At 51.8% G+C, this 18,595-nt stretch overlaps 1 protein-coding gene across 1 annotated transcript; it reads left to right on the top strand.

Annotated features, from left to right (window-relative positions):
* Positions 1-2,158: 2,158 nt before the first annotated feature.
* Positions 2,159-11,578, top strand: LOC135890505 (L-serine dehydratase/L-threonine deaminase-like). Its single transcript, XM_065417925.1, has 8 exons — positions 2,159-2,228; positions 5,429-5,589; positions 6,344-6,383; positions 6,922-7,061; positions 7,267-7,358; positions 8,400-8,627; positions 9,374-9,498; positions 11,370-11,578. The coding sequence occupies exons 1-8, from the start codon at positions 2,159-2,161 to the stop codon at positions 11,576-11,578; spliced, it is 1,065 nt and encodes a 354-aa protein (XP_065273997.1).
* Positions 11,579-18,595: the final 7,017 nt, after the last annotated feature.

Raw genomic sequence — 18,595 nt, 5'->3', positions numbered from 1 at the left:
GACGGCCCCATCTCCCCACTCGCTCAGCCAAATTCAGCCCCTGGATAAAGAGCAGCTGGCTAAGGCCGAATGCAGGTGAGACCGACGGGAGGTCGGTAGGAAGAGAGAAGTGCTTTGAAGAACTTGCCGCCTCCTTGGAGCAGGGATTGCTTTTCTGTTCTGTGCCTGTACAGCGCCTGGCACAGTGAGGTCCTGGTCCGTGGTAATGCAAATAATAATAGCCTGCAACATTCTCCACGATCGAGGGCACCTGACCTCACACTGCCAAATCCTTCTGCAGCCTTACGATCTGTTTGGACTTGCCAGTGCTGTTAGCTGCTCAAAGAGCGCCCGAAACACCCACTTCCAGCTGCCACTGACCCGTGGACTGCATCCCAACCCATTGGTCAGAGACCTGCCCACGGCGAGCCATACACTGGTGACATGTAGGCATGTGTAGTGCAACTCACTGGACCAGAGTCTCGTCCCTACACCAGTGTCAATCAGGAGTGAATCTTCATGGAAGTCAGTGGTATTACACTGGCCTCAGAGTGGGGTAAGTGAGACGAGACTCCGGCCCTCTATGTCTACAACACTCCCTGAAAAAGCACCAACTGGGACAAAATGCAGCAGCCCCTCGCTAGGTCATCATGTGCCTCCACCCCACCCCCCGGTATCTGCTCTCCGTACCATGTCCCCACTGAATAGCGAGTCCAGGGCAAGGCTTCTGTCCTCATACTCAACACCCTCCCTGTGACTGGCCCAGGCTACCGGAGTGACGCCACCATCACAACCACACAGAACAGCTAAGCCCCCCCAGAACTACATAACTGTGAATGTATATGGGGAGGTTCAGAGGGCAGGAGACAGAACTTTCAGACCAGCTGGAACGTAGACTTTGGAACTCCCTGCCACAAGAGATCCCAGGCTCACCATTTTCAGAACTAAATTCAAAAAACTCTCTCTGACTTAGCTTTCCCTACTCAACATACCCGCACTCTCTAGCTCACCTCCCTCCCCACACAGAATACCAAACCAATCCAGCATTTGCTTCTACAGGCTGGGAATGAACGGAGATTAGTATTGTTATTTCTCATTTGAAATAGTTGGGAGGTGCCGGTAGATGGAGGGAGGAGGCCCAGCAAAGCTAACTGACTTGTCCCTGATCACACAAAATCAAGAGCAAATAGAACCCTGAAGTCCTGCCCCATTTAATCATTTCATGACACTGCCTCTTAAAAAGTAACTAACTATAGAGATGCAAACGTTCCAAAGTCTGGAGGCGAAGCGGGAGTGAGAGAAAGATGGGGGTAGGAGAGAGAATAAAAATAAACCAGGTTTGGAGAAGCAGTGATCTCCGGTTTATGAACTCCCTTCGTCTGTTCCAGTCCCTTGAGTGCATTTCTCTGAGACAGCAAGGGGACTGGCTGGCCTTGTGAAAGCAAAAGGGCCCCCCTGCCTTTCCCCCTAATCATAATTCCAGACCTGGCTCTTCAGCCTGGTTTGAGCCGGCTCAGAAACATCTGATGCAAGGAACCTTTGTCTGAGCAATGTCCCTCCCCAGCGTGCGTCACCCTCCTTTTGGCAGGGGAGTGCCTGAAATAGGCTCTTTTCCTTTTGCAAAGAGCCTGAAGAATTCCCCCTCCCTGACCTCTTCCCTTTTGGTATTGTTGCTGCTGGTTTCCCTTTAGCTGGAATCTCTCTGCTGAGCAGGGGAGGGGAATGACATCAGAGGCAAGGGGGTGTGGGGGGGTGCCCCATTCCCCAATTGGCCACCAAGCACAAACCATGGGCCTATAAAACTTGCCAAGGGACTAGCATCCTCCAATGAGACCGTGGCTCCACAGATTACCCTAGCTGCCGAGAAGGGACCACAGGAGACCGGCAGCCTTGCTCGCTCCTGCACTCGACAGCGGCAGCCTCTAAGCCATCAGGGCATACATTAGCTAAAGGCCCTGCCGCTCTGCTCTAACGCTAACCGGTAAGTGCCTTCACTTTCTTCCTTTCCCAGCACACAGTGAGATTATCATCTGTTACTAATACATACATAGGAAGGTGTGGTCAGTGCACAGGGCTGGGAGGACTTGTGTTCTAATCCCAGCTCTGACACTGACTCCTTCTAGGGTCGTGGGCAAGTGACTTCATCATTCCGTGCCTCGGTTTCCCCATCTACGCATTGATGATAACAGCATTTCCCTGGCTCAGAGGGCTGTTGGGTGGCTGGATTCAAGCTTCAGAAGAGAGGTTTGGTGAGCTGAATTAAGGAAGGTTTTAGAAGTGCTCCTACTTACCTATTGTGGTTTCATCACCTTAGCAGCGGAAGATCTTTGAAGACGAAGGACAGTCATTTTCAAAACTGGCCCCTGATTTTTTGATTATCTCTGTTTCTTTGGTGCCTGACCTGAGATTTCTTTTGGGCCAGAATAAGTGGCCACTTGTTCACAAAACTGTCCCTCAACTGCTTTGTCCAGTGCAAGTCCAGTAATGACTGATCGGGTTCCTGTGACGGGCTAGGCAGCTGCTCAAACCTATGCGGAGTCAGGCATCGCCACGGGGCTCTGCCCACTTTTAACAGTAATCAGCAGGATTCCAAAGGAGGTTGCTTCGCTGTCTCTCCCTCACACACAGGCTGCCCCATGCCTCTGTTTCCCTGCTGGATCTCTGGGGACCCCTCCCCCATTCCTCCCTTCCTTTTCCAGCTTTTAACTCCCAAGTCCCTGCACTTCTGCCAGTGCCTGTCTAACCAAGAAGGACTCACTTTGGAGCCACAGGCAGCCGGATGGCCAGAGCAGATGCTGTGGGGCAATGGTGTAGCCTTCTCCTCTCCTCCCTCCCCACCCTCTGACCCAGCCCCACGTGCCAAGCGACTTGCCTTCACAGGGATGATCTGTTTGTGTATTTCCCCTGGCAAATGATCCTCCAGGGGGATCAGCTGTAAATGGGATGGCACTGAGGTAAGGCCCAGAGCTAAGAGAAGGGTTTACAGCAGCATTGCAGATCTCTTTCAGCTCCGAGACCGTGTCCCCCCTGCAAATAGGCTGTCCCTGAGTTAGCAGCAGGATCTTTGCCTTGTGCATGTCTACAGAATGAAATCCCCTGGTCGGACTCATGTCTGAAGACAGATGCAGTGCGGGCAGTAGCAGGGTTAGTTTCACACACACATGCCCCAACACTGTGCCTCTGTCTCCACTTCTGGGACGAGATAGGAGTTCAGAACCATGGTATGGTCAGTCCTCTGCCTAGATGCTAACTAGGCCCACCTAGGGGGGTGGGCTGCGGTGACGGAACGGGACTGAAACCCCTAAGTCATTCCACACAGAGCTAGGTGGGAATGCTACACAGGAGGCCCTGATCTCCACAGCTGGTTGGGAATTTTTCACCAAAACATCTTTCCATCCGAAAATGCTGATTTGTCAAAAACGAAACTTTGCCTGGGAAAAGGTCAGTCTTGAGAAATGTTTCGACTGAAACATTTTTTTTAACAAAGTTTCAGAATTGCCAAAATGTTTCATTTCGCCATGTTCTAAATAAAAAAAGTCCAGTTTGCCAACTCAAAATAACTTTGTTTCAACTTTTAAGCTAATTATAAGTAACAAAAAAAAAATGATCAAAATTGGAACAAAACATGTAAATTGACCAGAACCAACATTTGTTTCAGATTTTTAATTTGTGGGAATTTTCAAGTTTGACATTTTGTCCTGATTCGGGAAGGGAACACTTTTTGATATTGCAAAAGTTTTCATGGACCAGGAAAACCATATTGCTGGCCAGATCTACTCTTTACTAATAATTACTGATTCATGGAGCTGGTGGTAACAACTACAACAACAACAAAATCACAACTCTCCCCCCCCCCCCCAATCCCACAACAAACAATAGCTTTTTGACCAAATCAAAACATTTTGTTTGGCTGAAATTTTTCAAAGAAAACTGAGAAACATTCATGTATGTTTCTTTTGGATGCAGTGAGAGGAAAAAAGGGGGCAAAAAAACAAAAAGCATTTTTATATAGGTATAAAAATCCCTAAAATTCTGTGGAAAAAATTAGCACAAGATGAAAACAATTTCAAGTTTCTCATGGAAGAAAAAAAACTTCGCATTTTTTGACCAGCTCCACTGATGTATCAATTCAGTGCATTCTAAGGAGATTATAGACAAAAATGAAGGGAGGTCTTTGACCCCCAAAGAACCTACCTTCCAGACATACCGATAGACAAGGGATGGGGGGCAGTGATTGAGTGTGCCAGGTTAACCACGGTAGCCAAGTGTCTTATGTCCCCCTCTAGTGGCTGGTCCATGTAGAGGATAAAAGCCCACTACTGCTGTTAAGCTACTGTAACTCAAGTGGCAGCAGCAAGGAGGCCCCTGGAGGCCCCAATTTGCAATCCTGCTGATGGCCTGTGGTGGGGATATTACACAGGCATCTTACTAGTTCCATGGTCTGTTTTGCGGGTGTCATTTACTCCCCGTCATTGAGGGGAAAAGGTGGGTTTATAGACCTCGCCGTGTTTTGAGAAGATTATCGAAGGGTGAGTGAGGGCAGGAACGTGGCAGACTGTGCCCAGGCCTAGCAGGCCACGTGGAAGACAGGACAGGAATGGAAGAAAGACACAAATGGACGATGAGGCTTGGGATACAATCTACTGCCTGACCTGGGGTCACATGGGAGTGGCACTCAGGCCAGGTCTGGATTTGGCCCCTCAAGCTGAAAGGCTCCATACCCCATTCCCCCCAGTGCAGTTCATCCTGAATGACATCTGTCACACACAGGGACACAAAGTGCTTAGCCAAAGGGAGCCATAAGCTAAGGGGCAAACGAAGGTTTTAATGTGAAAATCTACAGCGAGAATGGGACTCGGACAAATCCGGCAGACACAGTCCAGCATGGCCTGCAGCTGGGGAGCACAGAGGGGACCAGATCTACACCAAGAGCTGAGAAGAGGGAGTGGATGGACCTGAGGCCACGGCAGTTGGATAGAGGTGGCCAGAGAGAGCCTTGGGAGGGTGACATTTTGGGCAGGGACCCATGTACCCCAAGGCAAATTGGGTGTCGATTCTGCAACAAGATCCCCTGGTTATTTGATGTTGGTTCCACACTTTCATTGTGACACAGATTTTTTTGCATTGTCCACGTGGGAGAAGGGAGAAGCTGGAACAGCTGGGTAGGGGGAGTTGGGGCTTTTTATGCCTAGGGAGGAGGTAATTTGGAGGTGAGGCATAAATAAATTAGCTGAAATGATCAGCAGTGAAACAGTTAACCATCCTGACACTTGGGCCATTATTAGGCTTCAGTGTCAACAGTTCATTGAAACGAATAGGCAGCTCACACCTCTATAAAATGGGAACTGAGACCCCGGAGCATAAATCCATAGCAAGAAGTGGGTTCCATGATAAACCCACAGAATATCCTGGGTCCTGATGATGGGTCTTATTTCCCTTATTCCCTCAGAGCCCAGCATGACTTCTGCCAGGAGCTTGCATGTGAACACGCCCCTGAGAGACAGCGTCCCGCTCTCCAAGGTGGCTGGCACCAACGTCTACCTGAAGCTGGACAATGCTCAGCCCACGGGCTCCTTTAAAATCCGGGGCATCGGCCACCTCTGTAAAATGGTACAGACTCTGAGCGGCACTGCCAAGGGCACAAAGTTCGATTGGTGGGGAAAGAAGATTGCAGAGCCAAGCTGGATTGTGCCATTGCTGGCCAGGGGGGTGGGGGTGGGGGTGGGGGTGGAGAGACGGCGGGTAGCTGGGAATCTGGGATCCATTTGCAGCAGGCACAGCAATCCAGTTTGGGCATTCCCTGCAGCAATCCCATATACTGTAGGGAGCATTAGCCCATGACGCCTGACCTCTAACTAGGGGTGACTAAGGATAACCTGGCCTGGATTCCTGTGCCCACCTGGAATGGACTCTGGTGCAACCCCTAGGAGGGGAAGAACCTGGCCTGGATTCCTGTGCCCACCTGGAGTGGACACGAGCTATGCTCCCTACATCTCTCCAACTGGCTGCTGTTGAGCAGCAGACTACAGCAGTCCCATAGCAGACACCCGATCCTGGGCGGGCGCCCACCGAACCCTCTGCTCTCAGACTGGAAGAGGAGGGTGGAAATTGCTGAGACTCCACATTACTGGGGCTGCGGGAGCAGAAGGGAGGCTGCTGCTTGGCCTTGCGGGGTCATGGTGGCTTTGATGGTGATGCAGAGACTCTACGGAAGGGGCCGACGAGAGGCATAAAAGGAGAATGACCTGAAGTATCAAAGGGGTTGGAGGGGTTAGACTGCAGAGAGAGGAGCAGCTCTCGGGCAGTCACCGGCTGAGGCCACGTTCACTCCCACTCACTCCTTCCTCTTGCTTTGTCTCCACAGTGGGCGGAGAGAGGCTGCGAGCGCTTCGTATGCTCCTCAGGTGAGATACACCAACCCAGGGCCTGGCTCCCGAAGGGGGCTGGTGGCTGTGTCACACCCAAGCTCCTACTGCCCCAGAAACTCCCGGGTGCTAGCTCCTCTCCTTGGGCCTGGATGTAAATAATGCCCACAAGGATGCCCAGGAATCCAAATCCAGACTGCCTCCTGTTGGCTGATGCTGTTATTGGTGGGACAATTGCCAAAAGAAGAGACGCCCCAGTGATGGTATTGGTGTGGGTCATGCGAGGGTGGCAACGGGGCTTTAGACATCTTTGGTCACATGGGAAATGCAATGTTGAGTTCCTGGGAGGTTACAATCCTCCCCACCTCCCCGCCATACCCTGACACTGTCCTCCTGTTGGGGTGCTGCAAGATTCCCACACCTCCTGAAACTCCTGGGCAGCCGCCAGGCTTGGGGAGGGCCGAAGGAGAAGAGGGCAGAGGGACACTCTGCTTTGGGAGGCACCGGAGGCAGCACCGTGACTTCTACTGCACGGTGGGATGCAGGAAACCATGAGGCCCAATGTGGTTGCTTTTAGGTGGCAATGCTGGCCTGGCAGCTGCCTACTCTGCCAGGAAACTGGGCATCCCAGCCACCATCCTTGTGCCCACGTCCACGCCAGCTTTCACCATCGAGCGGCTGAAGGACGAGGGGGCCACTGTCTGCATTGTGGGAGAGGTAGGTATGTGCATGGCTGGGTGAGGGGGTATATGAGAGAGAGCAGACTGCCTGCCTGGGGTGAGAGCCTCAGTATCTCCCCCCACCATGCTCCAGAGCCAGGACTGGGACAGATCTGCGGAGGGAGCTGCCCCACTGGCGGTGAGGTTCATGGTTCTGTCCATAAGCTGCTGTGAGTGGCTAATAAAACGTCTCTTCTCTGCAGATGCTGGATGAGACCATAGAACAAGCCAAGGAGCTGGTGAAGAACAACCCTGGCTGGGTCTATGTGCCCCCTTTCGATGATCCCCTCATCTGGTATGTGGCCTGAGGGAGGGGTGGACACCAGAGGCTGGAAGGCTTCGTTTTAGCCATTGCTGCCTATTAACATCCCTGCTAGCCTGAGTCACTGTGGGCCGAGATTAAATCCGGCTGCATGCAGCCCCAACAAGGTCATTCTGTCCACACAAGGGGGTGGACTATCTAAGCAGAGTTCAGAGCGGTAGCCTTGTTAGTCTGTATCAGCAAAAAGAACGAGGAGTCCTTGTGGCACCTTAGAGACTAACAAATTTATCTGGGCATCAGCTTTCACCCTCTGGTTGGACTGCGTTGGTGTGGCCACCATCTCTTGGCGCACCAGGCGTGGGATCCAGCATGGAGAGAGAGTGCACGTCTACTGACCACCCACTGTTGTGGCCCACGCACCACATGGGGAATCTCTAAAGTCAGCGCATCCGCAGAAGCCGCTGCCACCAGCCTAGCCTGGATAGCTGTGCATTGAACCCGGGTTGGGAGCTAAAGGACGTAAGAAAGGGAATCCACGCCCATTTCCATGTTCGTTCAGATCTGGGCTTCCCCAGCACTGATACGCCCCACCCCTGCCCTAAAAACAACAGCTGCGTCTCAGTACCATTGGGACAAGTGCCTTAGAAAGTCCTATAGCTGGGAAGACTTACAGGGATCCTCCCACCCTGGACGGAGGCGGGACCTCAGCCTGCTTGTCCACACAACCCCTGGCCTTCTAGTTCTCACGCCTGGGCCTGTGCTGAGGTGTCACTCGTCCCCATAGGCAGCGAGATGCAGCCTGAGCCGCGTGACTCTTTCAAAGCTGAAATGGTCTCAGGCTGCTAAACCAAAGTATCCGAGACTGGGGGGAGACCCAGCTTCTCTGATGTTGGAGTGAACCAAGAGTAACTCCACTGAATTCAGGGGGATGACACTGGTGTTGCTGAGAAGAATCAAGACCTGTATTTTCCAGGCTCTTCTAGATAAACGGGGTCAGGACTGTTGATCTCGGGTCATCTCTAGCCATGGCCTTCCCTTCCCCTGGTCCTGATCCCACTTGCTATCTCCCTGTAGGGAAGGCCACACATCCATAGTGAAGGAGCTGAAGGAAGACTTGGACTCCAAGCCTGGGGCGCTGGCCCTATCTGTGGGAGGCGGTGGGATGCTGTGCGGAGTGGTCCAGGGCCTCCGTGAGGCAGGCTGGGAGGATGTGCCCATTGTTGCCATGGAGACCAAAGGGGCGCACAGCCTGAATGCTGCCATAGCTGCTGGGCAGCTGGTGACGCTGCCAGAAATCACCAGGTGAGTGAGGGGAGGAGGGCGAACCGGAGCGCTCGGCCTGTGACCCGATGTTAAGGGAGAGGAGCCGTGGCTTGGGGTGGGCTAGGCAGAACCACGGCTTGGGGGCTGATGGAGGAGACACTTGAGGCGGCAGCCTCACGATTCCCCTCCCTGTTCTCTACTCTGCAGCCTACATGTCTTGGATGCTATTTGGGTTTGACTTGCTCCTCCACCCAGCCCCCTCCTGTGCATAGCACAACAATGCTGCCCCACGGGGGGGCAAAGTTCTCTGGGCACTGCAGATGGGGGTAAGCACTTGGGCCGAGATCTACAAAATTAAGCTCCTTTGTGCTCTAGGGAGAGGTAGGAACGAGGCTTCACCAGCAGTTAACTCGTGCCACGGACAGCCGATGGCAGCAAGGGAGAACTGAAAGGGCTGTCTGTCCAATCCGAGACAGGGGCCAAGGGAAGATGCTCAGACAAGGGATTGCTCAGTGCTACCCAATGTGGTAGCAGCACTAAAGCTGGGGCACTCCGTCCTGTACAGAGAGATGCAGCATGAATGCAGGGATCCCTGCTCTGGCAAGGGGAATGTGGGGGGGTCAGTGGGGCTCCACCCCAAGATCCCACAGGGCCCTGCCTGAAAAAAACCTGTCTGCCTGCATGCTCGCAGGGATAGAGAGTGCTGACCTTACAAGGGTATGCTGTGGGGACTCCGTCATCACCAGCTGACGTGTCTCTTTCCTCTTCTCCTCTCCTGGCTGCAGCGTCGCAAAGACCCTGGGGGCAAAGACGGTGGGAGCGGAGACGCTGAAGCTGGCCCGAGAGCACCCAGTCTTCTCAGAGGTCGTCACGGACCAGGAGGCAGTCATGGCCATCGAAAAGTTTGTGGGTACGTAACAGCCCCCCCCCCCTCCCCAGACAGCAACACGCCAAAGGAGGGTCCTTTGTTCCAGGGCATTGCTGCTCCCCAGAGGTGAAGAGAAACATTTAAAATAGCCCCGCTGACCATGGCCGGGGGGTTCTAGTCGTACAGCACGGCAGGGACGGTCTGTGTCCCATTCATTTGCCAAGTCATCCCCACACAATGGCTGACCATTTCCCTGCAAGTTGCAGGCTCCTCACCCTTCTGCCCATCCCCAAGCAGGTGCTGCCCCAGTACCAGATTGTGCCTGTAACAGGTCAAGGCCTCCTGCTGCCTCCTAGTGGCAGGTACACATCCCTGCAGGTCTCACAAATCATTATAGAGCCCACTAGACTAGAGAGACAACATGGATGAGGTCATAGCTTCCATTGGACTAGCTTCTGTTGGTGAGAGAGAGGAGCTTTCCAGCTACACAGACAAACAGAGCTCTTCTTCAGGTCTGGGGAACAAGCATCAGAGCTAAATACGGGGTGGGACAGATTGTTTAGCATAAGTAGTTAACATCTATTTCAGGGGACCTTTCAAGGTAAAGTGGCCCATTAACACCCCTCCAAGCATGGGAGGAAGGGGGAGAAGGCAGCAGGGGGGAAGGGGGTTGTTAGTGGGTTACAGATTGCTGTAATAAGCCATAAATCCAGTGTCTGTTCAGTCCATGATTTTTAGTATCTAGCAAAGTTATGAATTTAAGCTCCCCGGCTCACCTTTTGAAAGGGTTGTGCGGGTTTCCTTTGAGGAGGAGGGCTGAGGGGTCCGCTCTAGAGTGATCACTTTGTGAAAAGTGTCCCCCCACAGGTGACAGGGTGTTTTAAAACCCACCGGAAGAACCTGGCCAGAGCTCCTCTCCCAGCCCAAACCATACTCTTAACAAAAATGTCACACGGGACTGCTTCTCCAGATCCTTCCTAAAACTCGGGCCACTCCCCTTCCTGATGGGCAAAATTCTCCCCTTCCCACTCACCCTGACAAATGAAGCTTTTAAACAGTCCTCCCCATGCCTTGGCTTTTAAACCTGAACCCCAAACAATTACCCCCCCTGGGGCTTTCCTCTGAGATTCTTTCTGCCTGCTGCCACTCAGAACTTTGCCTGGGTCCTCTTTATAGAAAGCATGCCTGGCCCCACCCAGCTGGGACAGATGCCACCAACTGAAGTAGCACCAGGTGGGCTAAATTGGCCCCACTGAGAAGCAGCAAAGGAACTGGTCCCCTTGCCTCTTAAAGGGGCAATGCATCCTGTGACTGCCAATGAGAACGCCTCTCCTGCAACCCGCTGTGTTCCCTAGAGCCACAGCTGTCCCTGAGTCCCTGACAGGCTAACAAGCCTCCCTCCACGTGCTGACCCTATCCCCTCCCTGCTTCCTCGCTCAGAAACGGCCTGTGGGGCGGAGGAGGGGAATCCGACAGAGCAAGCGAGAGCGCCCCCTGCTGTTCTCATTACCCCGTGGGGTGGTCAGTTAGGTCCTGCGTGTCCCTGACTATAGGGGAGAGCAGTGGCTGCGTTGACCGTGGCCAAACAGGTCATTCTCTCCTAGCTTTGCCCTCGGGAGGGGAAGAGCCCCCCCACAAGTTTTTCCAGCCCGTTTGTGGCTTGTTCTCTCCACTGGCCCTTCCCCCCCGAGAGCTGTCATGGATCAAGGCCAACTTTCCCCCCCATCCCCCCATCGGCACCTTGAAGCTGGTGAGCCCCCTCCCTGTTCATGGGCCAGCAGCTCACCACCCGGGGCAGCCAGCTCCGTGTCACCCCCCACCCCTGCTCACCCCTGGGATGGGCGAGTGACCCCAAGGCCGCTCGGAGCACCAACTAGCCCCTCCCTCATCTCTCCTCCCTCCCCCCCGTGCAGACGATGAGAAGATCCTGGTGGAGCCGGCCTGCGGGGCGGCGCTGGCTGCCGTCTACAGCGGCGTGGTGCAGAGGCTGCAGGCGGAGGGGAAACTGGGCCGTGCCCTGGGCTCCCTGGTGATCATCGTGTGCGGGGGCAACAACATCACGTTGGCCCAGCTGCAGCGCCTCAAGGAGCAGCTGGGGATCCAGAACGTCATGGCGGCCTAGGCTGGCAGGGCACCACACGAGGGGGAGGGGTGGGGGAGGGACGGGAGCTCTGGAGTTTTATCCAGGGCCTTATTTTAAGCGTGGGATGCTGGTTTTAACAGTCAGCGCATTGGCAACGATGTTCGTTTCTAACTTGTGGTCACGTCACGTCGTCTCGCCTCGAGCGCTGGAGCACACGGGCAGAGGCTAAACCTAGGGCTCCCAACCTGCCTACAACTTCCAGGCAGGGGTTCGTCCCCAGCCCCTGAGCAGGAAGGAATCTCCCCCAAGGCCCACACCTCCGCACACTGCTGTGCATTATTATCAACATCTGTTCCAGTAGCCCCTCCAGGCCTGCTCGGAGATCAGGGCCCCGTTGTGGCAGGCGCTGCCCAGACGCATAGCGAGAGACAGACCCTGCTCCCAAAGAGCTGGCAATCTAGCCCGACAAAGGACGGGAAAGAGGCCCGGAGAGAGGAAGTGACTTTGCCCAAGGTCACCCGGCTGAGTCAGGAATAAACCCAGGTCTCCTAGCTCCTTCTCCACTGCCCTGACCACCAGGCCATGCTGGGTAACTGACTCACCTTCTGCAACACCGGGGCATGTTTAGTCTGAAGAAGACTTGGGAGGAGTCGGGGACCTGATCGCAGTCTTCAGATATGTTATAAAGAGGCTGTGATCACTGTTCTCCGTGTCCACTGGCAGTAGGACAAGAAGAACGGGGCTTAATCTGCAGGGAGAGAGATTCAGGTTAGATATTAGGAAAGACTTTCGAACGCTAAGGACAGTTAAACTCTGGAATAGGCTTCCAAAGGAGGCTTTTAAGGACAGGTTGGACAAACACCACTCAGGGGTGGGCTAGGTTTACTTGGTCCTGCCTCAGAGCAGGGGGCTGGGCTCGAGGTCCCATCCCGCCATCGATTTCTGAGATTCTCAGAGGTGAGCTCCTAGGGCTGGATGGACGGTAGCTCTGTTTTGGCATAGCCAGGAGACCCACTACCAAACTAGATCAGCCACTGGATTGGTCTGATCTGGCCTGCCGCAGTGGGCTGATCCTTACCTTGATGAAAGCTTGAGCTGGTGTAAAATACCATTGGAATTCCTCGCCTAGTGGTTGCACAGCCCATGCCTTCTGGGGAGGTCCCTCATGCCTGTTGGTTTAGCATCACTGTCTTACCAGCCTGGACCTCTTAGCATGGGGGCGGAGAGCAGGCCGGGTCAATCTCTCTGGAGCTACTACCTCTTTCACTTCACTGCCTACACTGCCGGCTGCAGTTGGTGGGGAAGGTTTTGTGTAACGTGAGGTTAGTCTTTCAGAGTAGCAGCCGTGTTAGTCTGTATCGCAAAAAGAACAGGAGTACTTGTGGCACCTTAGAGACTAACAAATTTATTAGAGCATAAGCTTTCGTGGGCTACAGCCCACTTCTTCGGATGCATATAGAATGGAACATATATTGAGGAGATATATATACACAGACAGAGAGCATGAACAGGTGGGAGTTGTCTTACCAACTCTGAGAGGCCAATTAAGTAAGAGAAAAAAAACTTTTGAAGTGATAATCAAGATAGCCCAGTACAGACAGTTTGATAAGAAGTGTGAGAATTCTCACACCTCACACTTCTTATCAAACTGTCTGTACTGGGCTATCTTGATTATCACTTCAAAAGTTTTTTTTCTCTTACTTAATATCAAACTGTCTGTACTGGGCTATCTTGATTATCACTTCAAAAGTTTTTTTTCTCTTACTTAATTGGCCTCTCAGAGTTGGTAAGACAACTCCCACCTGTTCATGCTCTCTGTATGTGTGTGTGTATATATATATATATATATATATATCTCCTCAATATATGTTCCATTCTATATGCATCCGAAGAAGTGGGCTGTAGCCCACGAAAGCTTATGCTCTAATCAATTTGTTAGTCTCTAAGGTGCCACAAGTACTCCTGCTCTTTTTGTGAGGTTAGTCTGAGGCATGAGTATTGGATGTTGTAGCCAGAATTCAGCGTGCCCTAACATGCTGGCTTTTCGAATAGTGTCCACTATTTAACTTTTTGCATGTAAAAAAAACCACCTGTATTTCTATAAGGCTGCGTCCCTCGTTTGTTTCCAGACAGAGCTGCACGACCATTTTAAGTGAGGCTGCCCCGGTGTCACCATCTTGGGATTTTATCTCGCCTCTACTCCTTGGAGACCCTGAGCGCCTCATAACAGCCCTGTGAAGCAGGGCAGGGCTGTTACCCCATTGTACACATGGAAATCTGAGGCCCAGAGAGATAAATGACTTGCCCAAGGTCATCCAGAAAGTCTGTGGCAGAGCAAGAAATGGAACTCAGGTCGCTAGCTGATACCCTAACCCCTGGACCATCCTCCCTCTCTGCTGTGGAAATGTAACAACTCTTTTCCGTAGGAGTTTGAATCCAGAAACTTTTGTACCAAAGCACAGGCCCCTGCCACCTGAGTTAAGGGAATAGCTCCATTAGCTATCGGGGCAGTAGTAAGTGCCTTTAAGTCAGTGGTTTCTCACTTTTGCAGCCTGAAGGCTGAACATATTGTGACACACAAGGTCAAGGGCCAGAGTTTATAATTTGGGGGGTAATTCTTGTGTCCTGATCTGCACCTTTTGTGCTGCTCAGGTGGGGCAAAGGGAAGAAAGGTCTGATTTCCCCCCACACCCCAATGTAAGACAGTGCCCATTGGCTCAGAGCCAGCATAGCTGGCTCCTCTACCTCCTTCTTTGCAAGTCCTGCAGTGTTAGGGAGAGTGGCTGGTTTCTGGCTGTCTCCAGCTGGCATGTGATCCCTAGGAGGCTGTTGCCATTTGGTGAAAGGCAGAGCAACCCCAAGGCTGCTCAAACCAAAATTGGGGCAAAGCCTCTTTCCTCACCTCTCCTGTGATGGCCTGTGTGGGAGAGAGGAGTTACCGTGTGCAAGGAGCATCCCTTGTCTCAGGCAGAGCCAGTAACCCTCCTCTCCTACACTCCCTTGGGCTCCCACAGCCCAGCAGCAGAGCAGAAAGAACCACTCTCACCTCCTTCCCCCGCAATGCTGCAAGCCACCAGCTGGGGCGGTGCTGAGAAACTGCATTCCCAGCTCACACTGCAGCTGCTACAGGGGCAGCAGTGGGAGATGGCTGGGGATGGGTAGCACCTCCTTCTGTCTCCCTGTAGCAACAGGGCTTATTTAAACCCTGCAGCTTTAAAAAAAAAAAAAAAAAAGCACCAGACCATGGCTCAGGGAGCACACTTCAACTCACAAGGGCCACAGGTTGGACATTGCGGCTGGATGTGGACCCAGCCACTAGAGGGAGACAAAACACACTCAGTCAACGTGTCACAGGAAGTGACACAACAGCCATGCCCCTCCAGCATTTAACAGGGACAAACAGATGTGGGTGATGTTTAGTAAGTGACCAAACCCATCCTGGAGAGACCGCCCTGCTCTGTTTTCTCTCACCCAGAACCGCCTGCATTTAAGGTGGGAGGGGAGCAAAACAAGAGAGGCCTCAAGCAAGATCACCACTGGGGAGAGCACAGGGTGTTTTTTCTCCTCCTTAGCAGGCAGCATGTGCATTGAATATAAAATGGCAGCTGCCTGGCACTGTGAAGTTCAGAAAACAAGATTGTGTCAGTAATAAACCTCCAGAATTGCCCAATTCCTCCGAATGCTGAGTTACTAACCTCGTGGCCTATTTTCTAATGCCGCAGGCCTGAAGGGCTGGGAGGATTCCTGCCAGTTAGGTACAGTTGCTGGGCACCCAGACAGTGTTTGCAATCTAATCATTGCAGCAGTGTGAAAGTGCATGAGCACCTACAAGTGAAAAACACCAGGAGCCTGGGGGTCAATCCCAAGCATCCACAAAATCATTACAATGATTTAAAAATCATGAAATTAAAAAAAATATAATAAAAAAATGATTTTTTTTTAAATTTTGTCTTCTGGTTTCCTATCCTTCAGGGTGCACTACTAGGGTCATATCTTCAAGCTTTCTCCTGCAACCAGGAGCACTAGAAATTTACATATTTTAAAAATGAAAGCAAAGGTTTTCCTCTAATCACGTGACCAGAAGCTGGGGCTTTGAGCAGCGCAGCTGATATCTCAGGAGTTGGCCACACTGCAAACATGAACAAGACACACACATCTATTTAGATTCTTGATGAGAGAAACACCGGGAGGAAACAAACAGCAGAAATAAGTGCCAAGACATGTTAGCAATCCCGCTGATTTGATGGCATTACTTATACTAGGATTCACATTGATCTGTAAAGAAGGGTTTTTTTAAAACCCCTATGATCTTTCCCTTTTTAATCCCCTTGAAATCAACCCATTCTGCTCAGTCAAACAGAGATGTCTGTCTGGGAACGCTGGGTGATGTCTTTGAAAGTGCTATCCCTGTGCTGGGCTCTTAGGGCTAAGGCGAAATTGTCTGTCCCCTTTCATTCTATGTTTCCGAGAATCGGGGCGGAAATTCCTTCTAGGGAGGAAAGAGATTGACGAGCTCTCTGTGACCCCACCTCTCCCCCCCCTTCTTTTGCTCAGCTGGATTTAAAAGCAGGCACTGAGATTCCCCATCTATACCCTACATCCATTCTGCCATGGACTGGCCCCTAAAGGAGCTCTCTGCAGAGGTCTCTTTGGGTTTCTAGAGGAGGAAACTGCATAGACATGCCCTTTGGGTTGACAGCAATGGACTCTCCTGGCGTTAGTGTAAGCTGATGCCATTGGGTGGGTTGGCAGCACGGGGGTTGAACCTGTGACTTTGGAATCCAAACCCAGGAGTTTCTAGTGCCAGATTAGTGAGGGGTTGTGCAGATAAATACATTACACATTGTGAGGTGCTCAGATAACTGGCCCCCATCACCATGCTAAGTACCATACCTCGCTCCATCGATTAGAAGGGATTATTGTGAACAGCGAGTTGGACCTCCTGTAGAACAGGGCCCTGGAATTAATTCCTGTTTGAACGAAGGCAGCTCTTTAGAAAAACATCCCAGCTTGATTTTCAAAAACTCCAGGGATGGAGAATCCACCACAACACACGGTAAATTGTTCCACTGGTGAATTAATCTCAGTGTTAAAAATGTGCCCCTCATTCTCGCCTGAATTTCTCTAGCTTCAGCTTCCAGCCATTGGATTTGTTACACCTTTGTCTGCTAGACTGAAGAGTCCTCTAGCTACTCTCAAATTTCTTTCCCCTGTATAGGTACTCGAGGTAGATACATAGACAGACGGAGAGTCCGAACAAATCCTCTCAGCTGGGGTGTCCTTCACCCACCCAACCCAGCCTGAAGGGCTGACCAAGGCGAGACCACTGAAGGGTGAGAAATAAAGCAGGGCAGGAAATGCAAATTATTTTGCCAAAACACCAGAAAAGTCCATTGTTTTCTTAACTGGCCCATGCACATTTTTCAGTTTTAAAAAAACCCTGAAAACATTTCAATTTTCTGTACAAATGTTTGGGTTTCAGAAAAACTGGTATTTTGACATAAAAACCTAAACAGCCCCCCTGGAAAGAAATTCCACATTCAGTTTTGAATTTTTCACCCAAATGCTGTAAAATGTTTACCAAAATGAAAATATTTCACTAAAAAGGTTTATTCAGTCAAAAAAAAAAAAACAGTTTTTGTTTAAAAACTAGAAGGTGCATTGAAACACAAGAGCCCCCCACCCCACCCCGCTATTCTGCAGGAGTAGCATTGAGGGCGGCTGGCAGCAGAAACCGCTGCACAGAAAGACGCTGGTAAACCAGCTAAGGCCTTGATGGGGTTCGAGGTAGGAGGCTGGTGCTTTAGTTGGAGACGCACAAGGCTCTGAGCTGGATCCAGGGGGGTTGGAAAGTGGGGGTTCTTTTGGGCCCCACCTCCAGCCATCTGCTGAGGCCTAGAATCCCCCCACCCCTCCAAAAAGACAAGATGAGAGCTGGGGGTGGGCAGAACCTGACCTTCAGTCCGAACAGGTTTGGGTGAAGGGGGTATCTGAACGCAGCTGAACAATTGAGTCTGTCCCTTCCCTGCTCTCCTTAACCCATTGCCTGACATTGGCAGGACCCAGAACAGGTGGATAAGTCCCCCTGCCTGCCAGAGGCTGGAGGAGTTTCTGTGCTCATACCACACAAGCAAGGAGCCCCTGACCCTCCTCCCCTTCCCATCAATCAACCAACCCCCTTGCAGTAAGTGCTGGTCCCAGCCAGAGGAAACCAGCTGCCGAGCAGCACCTGGGATCGAACGCCTGCTGCCTTTCCAGCCGCCTGCACTAGCCCAAACCGGCCACGTCTGGAACATTTCACTCCTGGCCAGCCGGGTTTGTTCTGTGAGGCACTGCTGGAGAATGTGCCTTTCATAATATCTCACAGCACTTGACAAAGGAGGTTAGCGTCATTAGCCTCATTTTACAGATGGGGAAACCGAGGCACAGACTTGTTATGGAGTAGTTGGAAGGGTTGCCATGCAAGTAAAGGACCCAAGCCCATGGGAGTCTTCAGTGGGCTTTGGATCAGGCCCTAATTGAGAAGGGAAGAGTACGAATAAAACTCCGTCTGTTGCCACCTATTCAACACAAACGCCTGCACCGCACTGAGGGGAAGAGATTAGGGCTGAGAAGGCTCCCAAGGCTGGATTCTCCTCTCGCCACACATCCATCATGAGAAATGAAGTCACACCAGGGTAAGCAAGAGGAGAATCAGGCCCGCAGCCTTGATCCCCAAGACCTCCAAGGAGTCCTCCAGCAAAAAACAGCAAGACAGAACTTGACAATTCTCTAGCACTTGTGCATAGAGAATCTCCCTCAACAGTTAGCAGCATAGAGACTACGATACAGAAAGCGTGTCTCTTTCACCAACGAAAGTTAGTCCAATGAAAGATAATCAAGTAGTTTCTTCCTGTACGTTCCCACGTCTAGAAAGATGATGCCAATACTGAGATTTGGAGGGTGTGGATTCTTTAGCATGGACTGAATTTACGGAGGGGCTTTGCCCGAGCCCTGGGGGATTTTGAAGGGCATGATGAACACATTGCCGCTCGTTTGCCCCATTCCCTAATCCAA

The sequence above is a fragment of the Emys orbicularis genome, chromosome 16, assembly GCF_028017835.1.
Source record: "Emys orbicularis isolate rEmyOrb1 chromosome 16, rEmyOrb1.hap1, whole genome shotgun sequence".
Lineage (NCBI taxonomy): Eukaryota > Metazoa > Chordata > Testudines > Emydidae > Emys > Emys orbicularis.
Note: the sequence above shows the minus strand (reverse complement) of the source record. Positions and strands in the feature narration are given on the sequence as shown.

Excerpts from the sequence above, each read along its gene's own strand:
- LOC135890505 (XM_065417925.1), top strand. The coding sequence starts at position 2,159 with ATGATAACAGCATTTCCCTGGCTCAGAGGGCTGTTGGGTGGCTGGATT. Across the intron at positions 6,384-6,921 it reads GCGCTTCGTATGCTCCTCAG|GTGGCAATGCTGGCCTGGCA; the intron begins GTGAGATACACC and ends GGTTGCTTTTAG. Across the intron at positions 9,499-11,369 it reads GGCCATCGAAAAGTTTGTGG|ACGATGAGAAGATCCTGGTG; the intron begins GTACGTAACAGC and ends CCCCCCGTGCAG.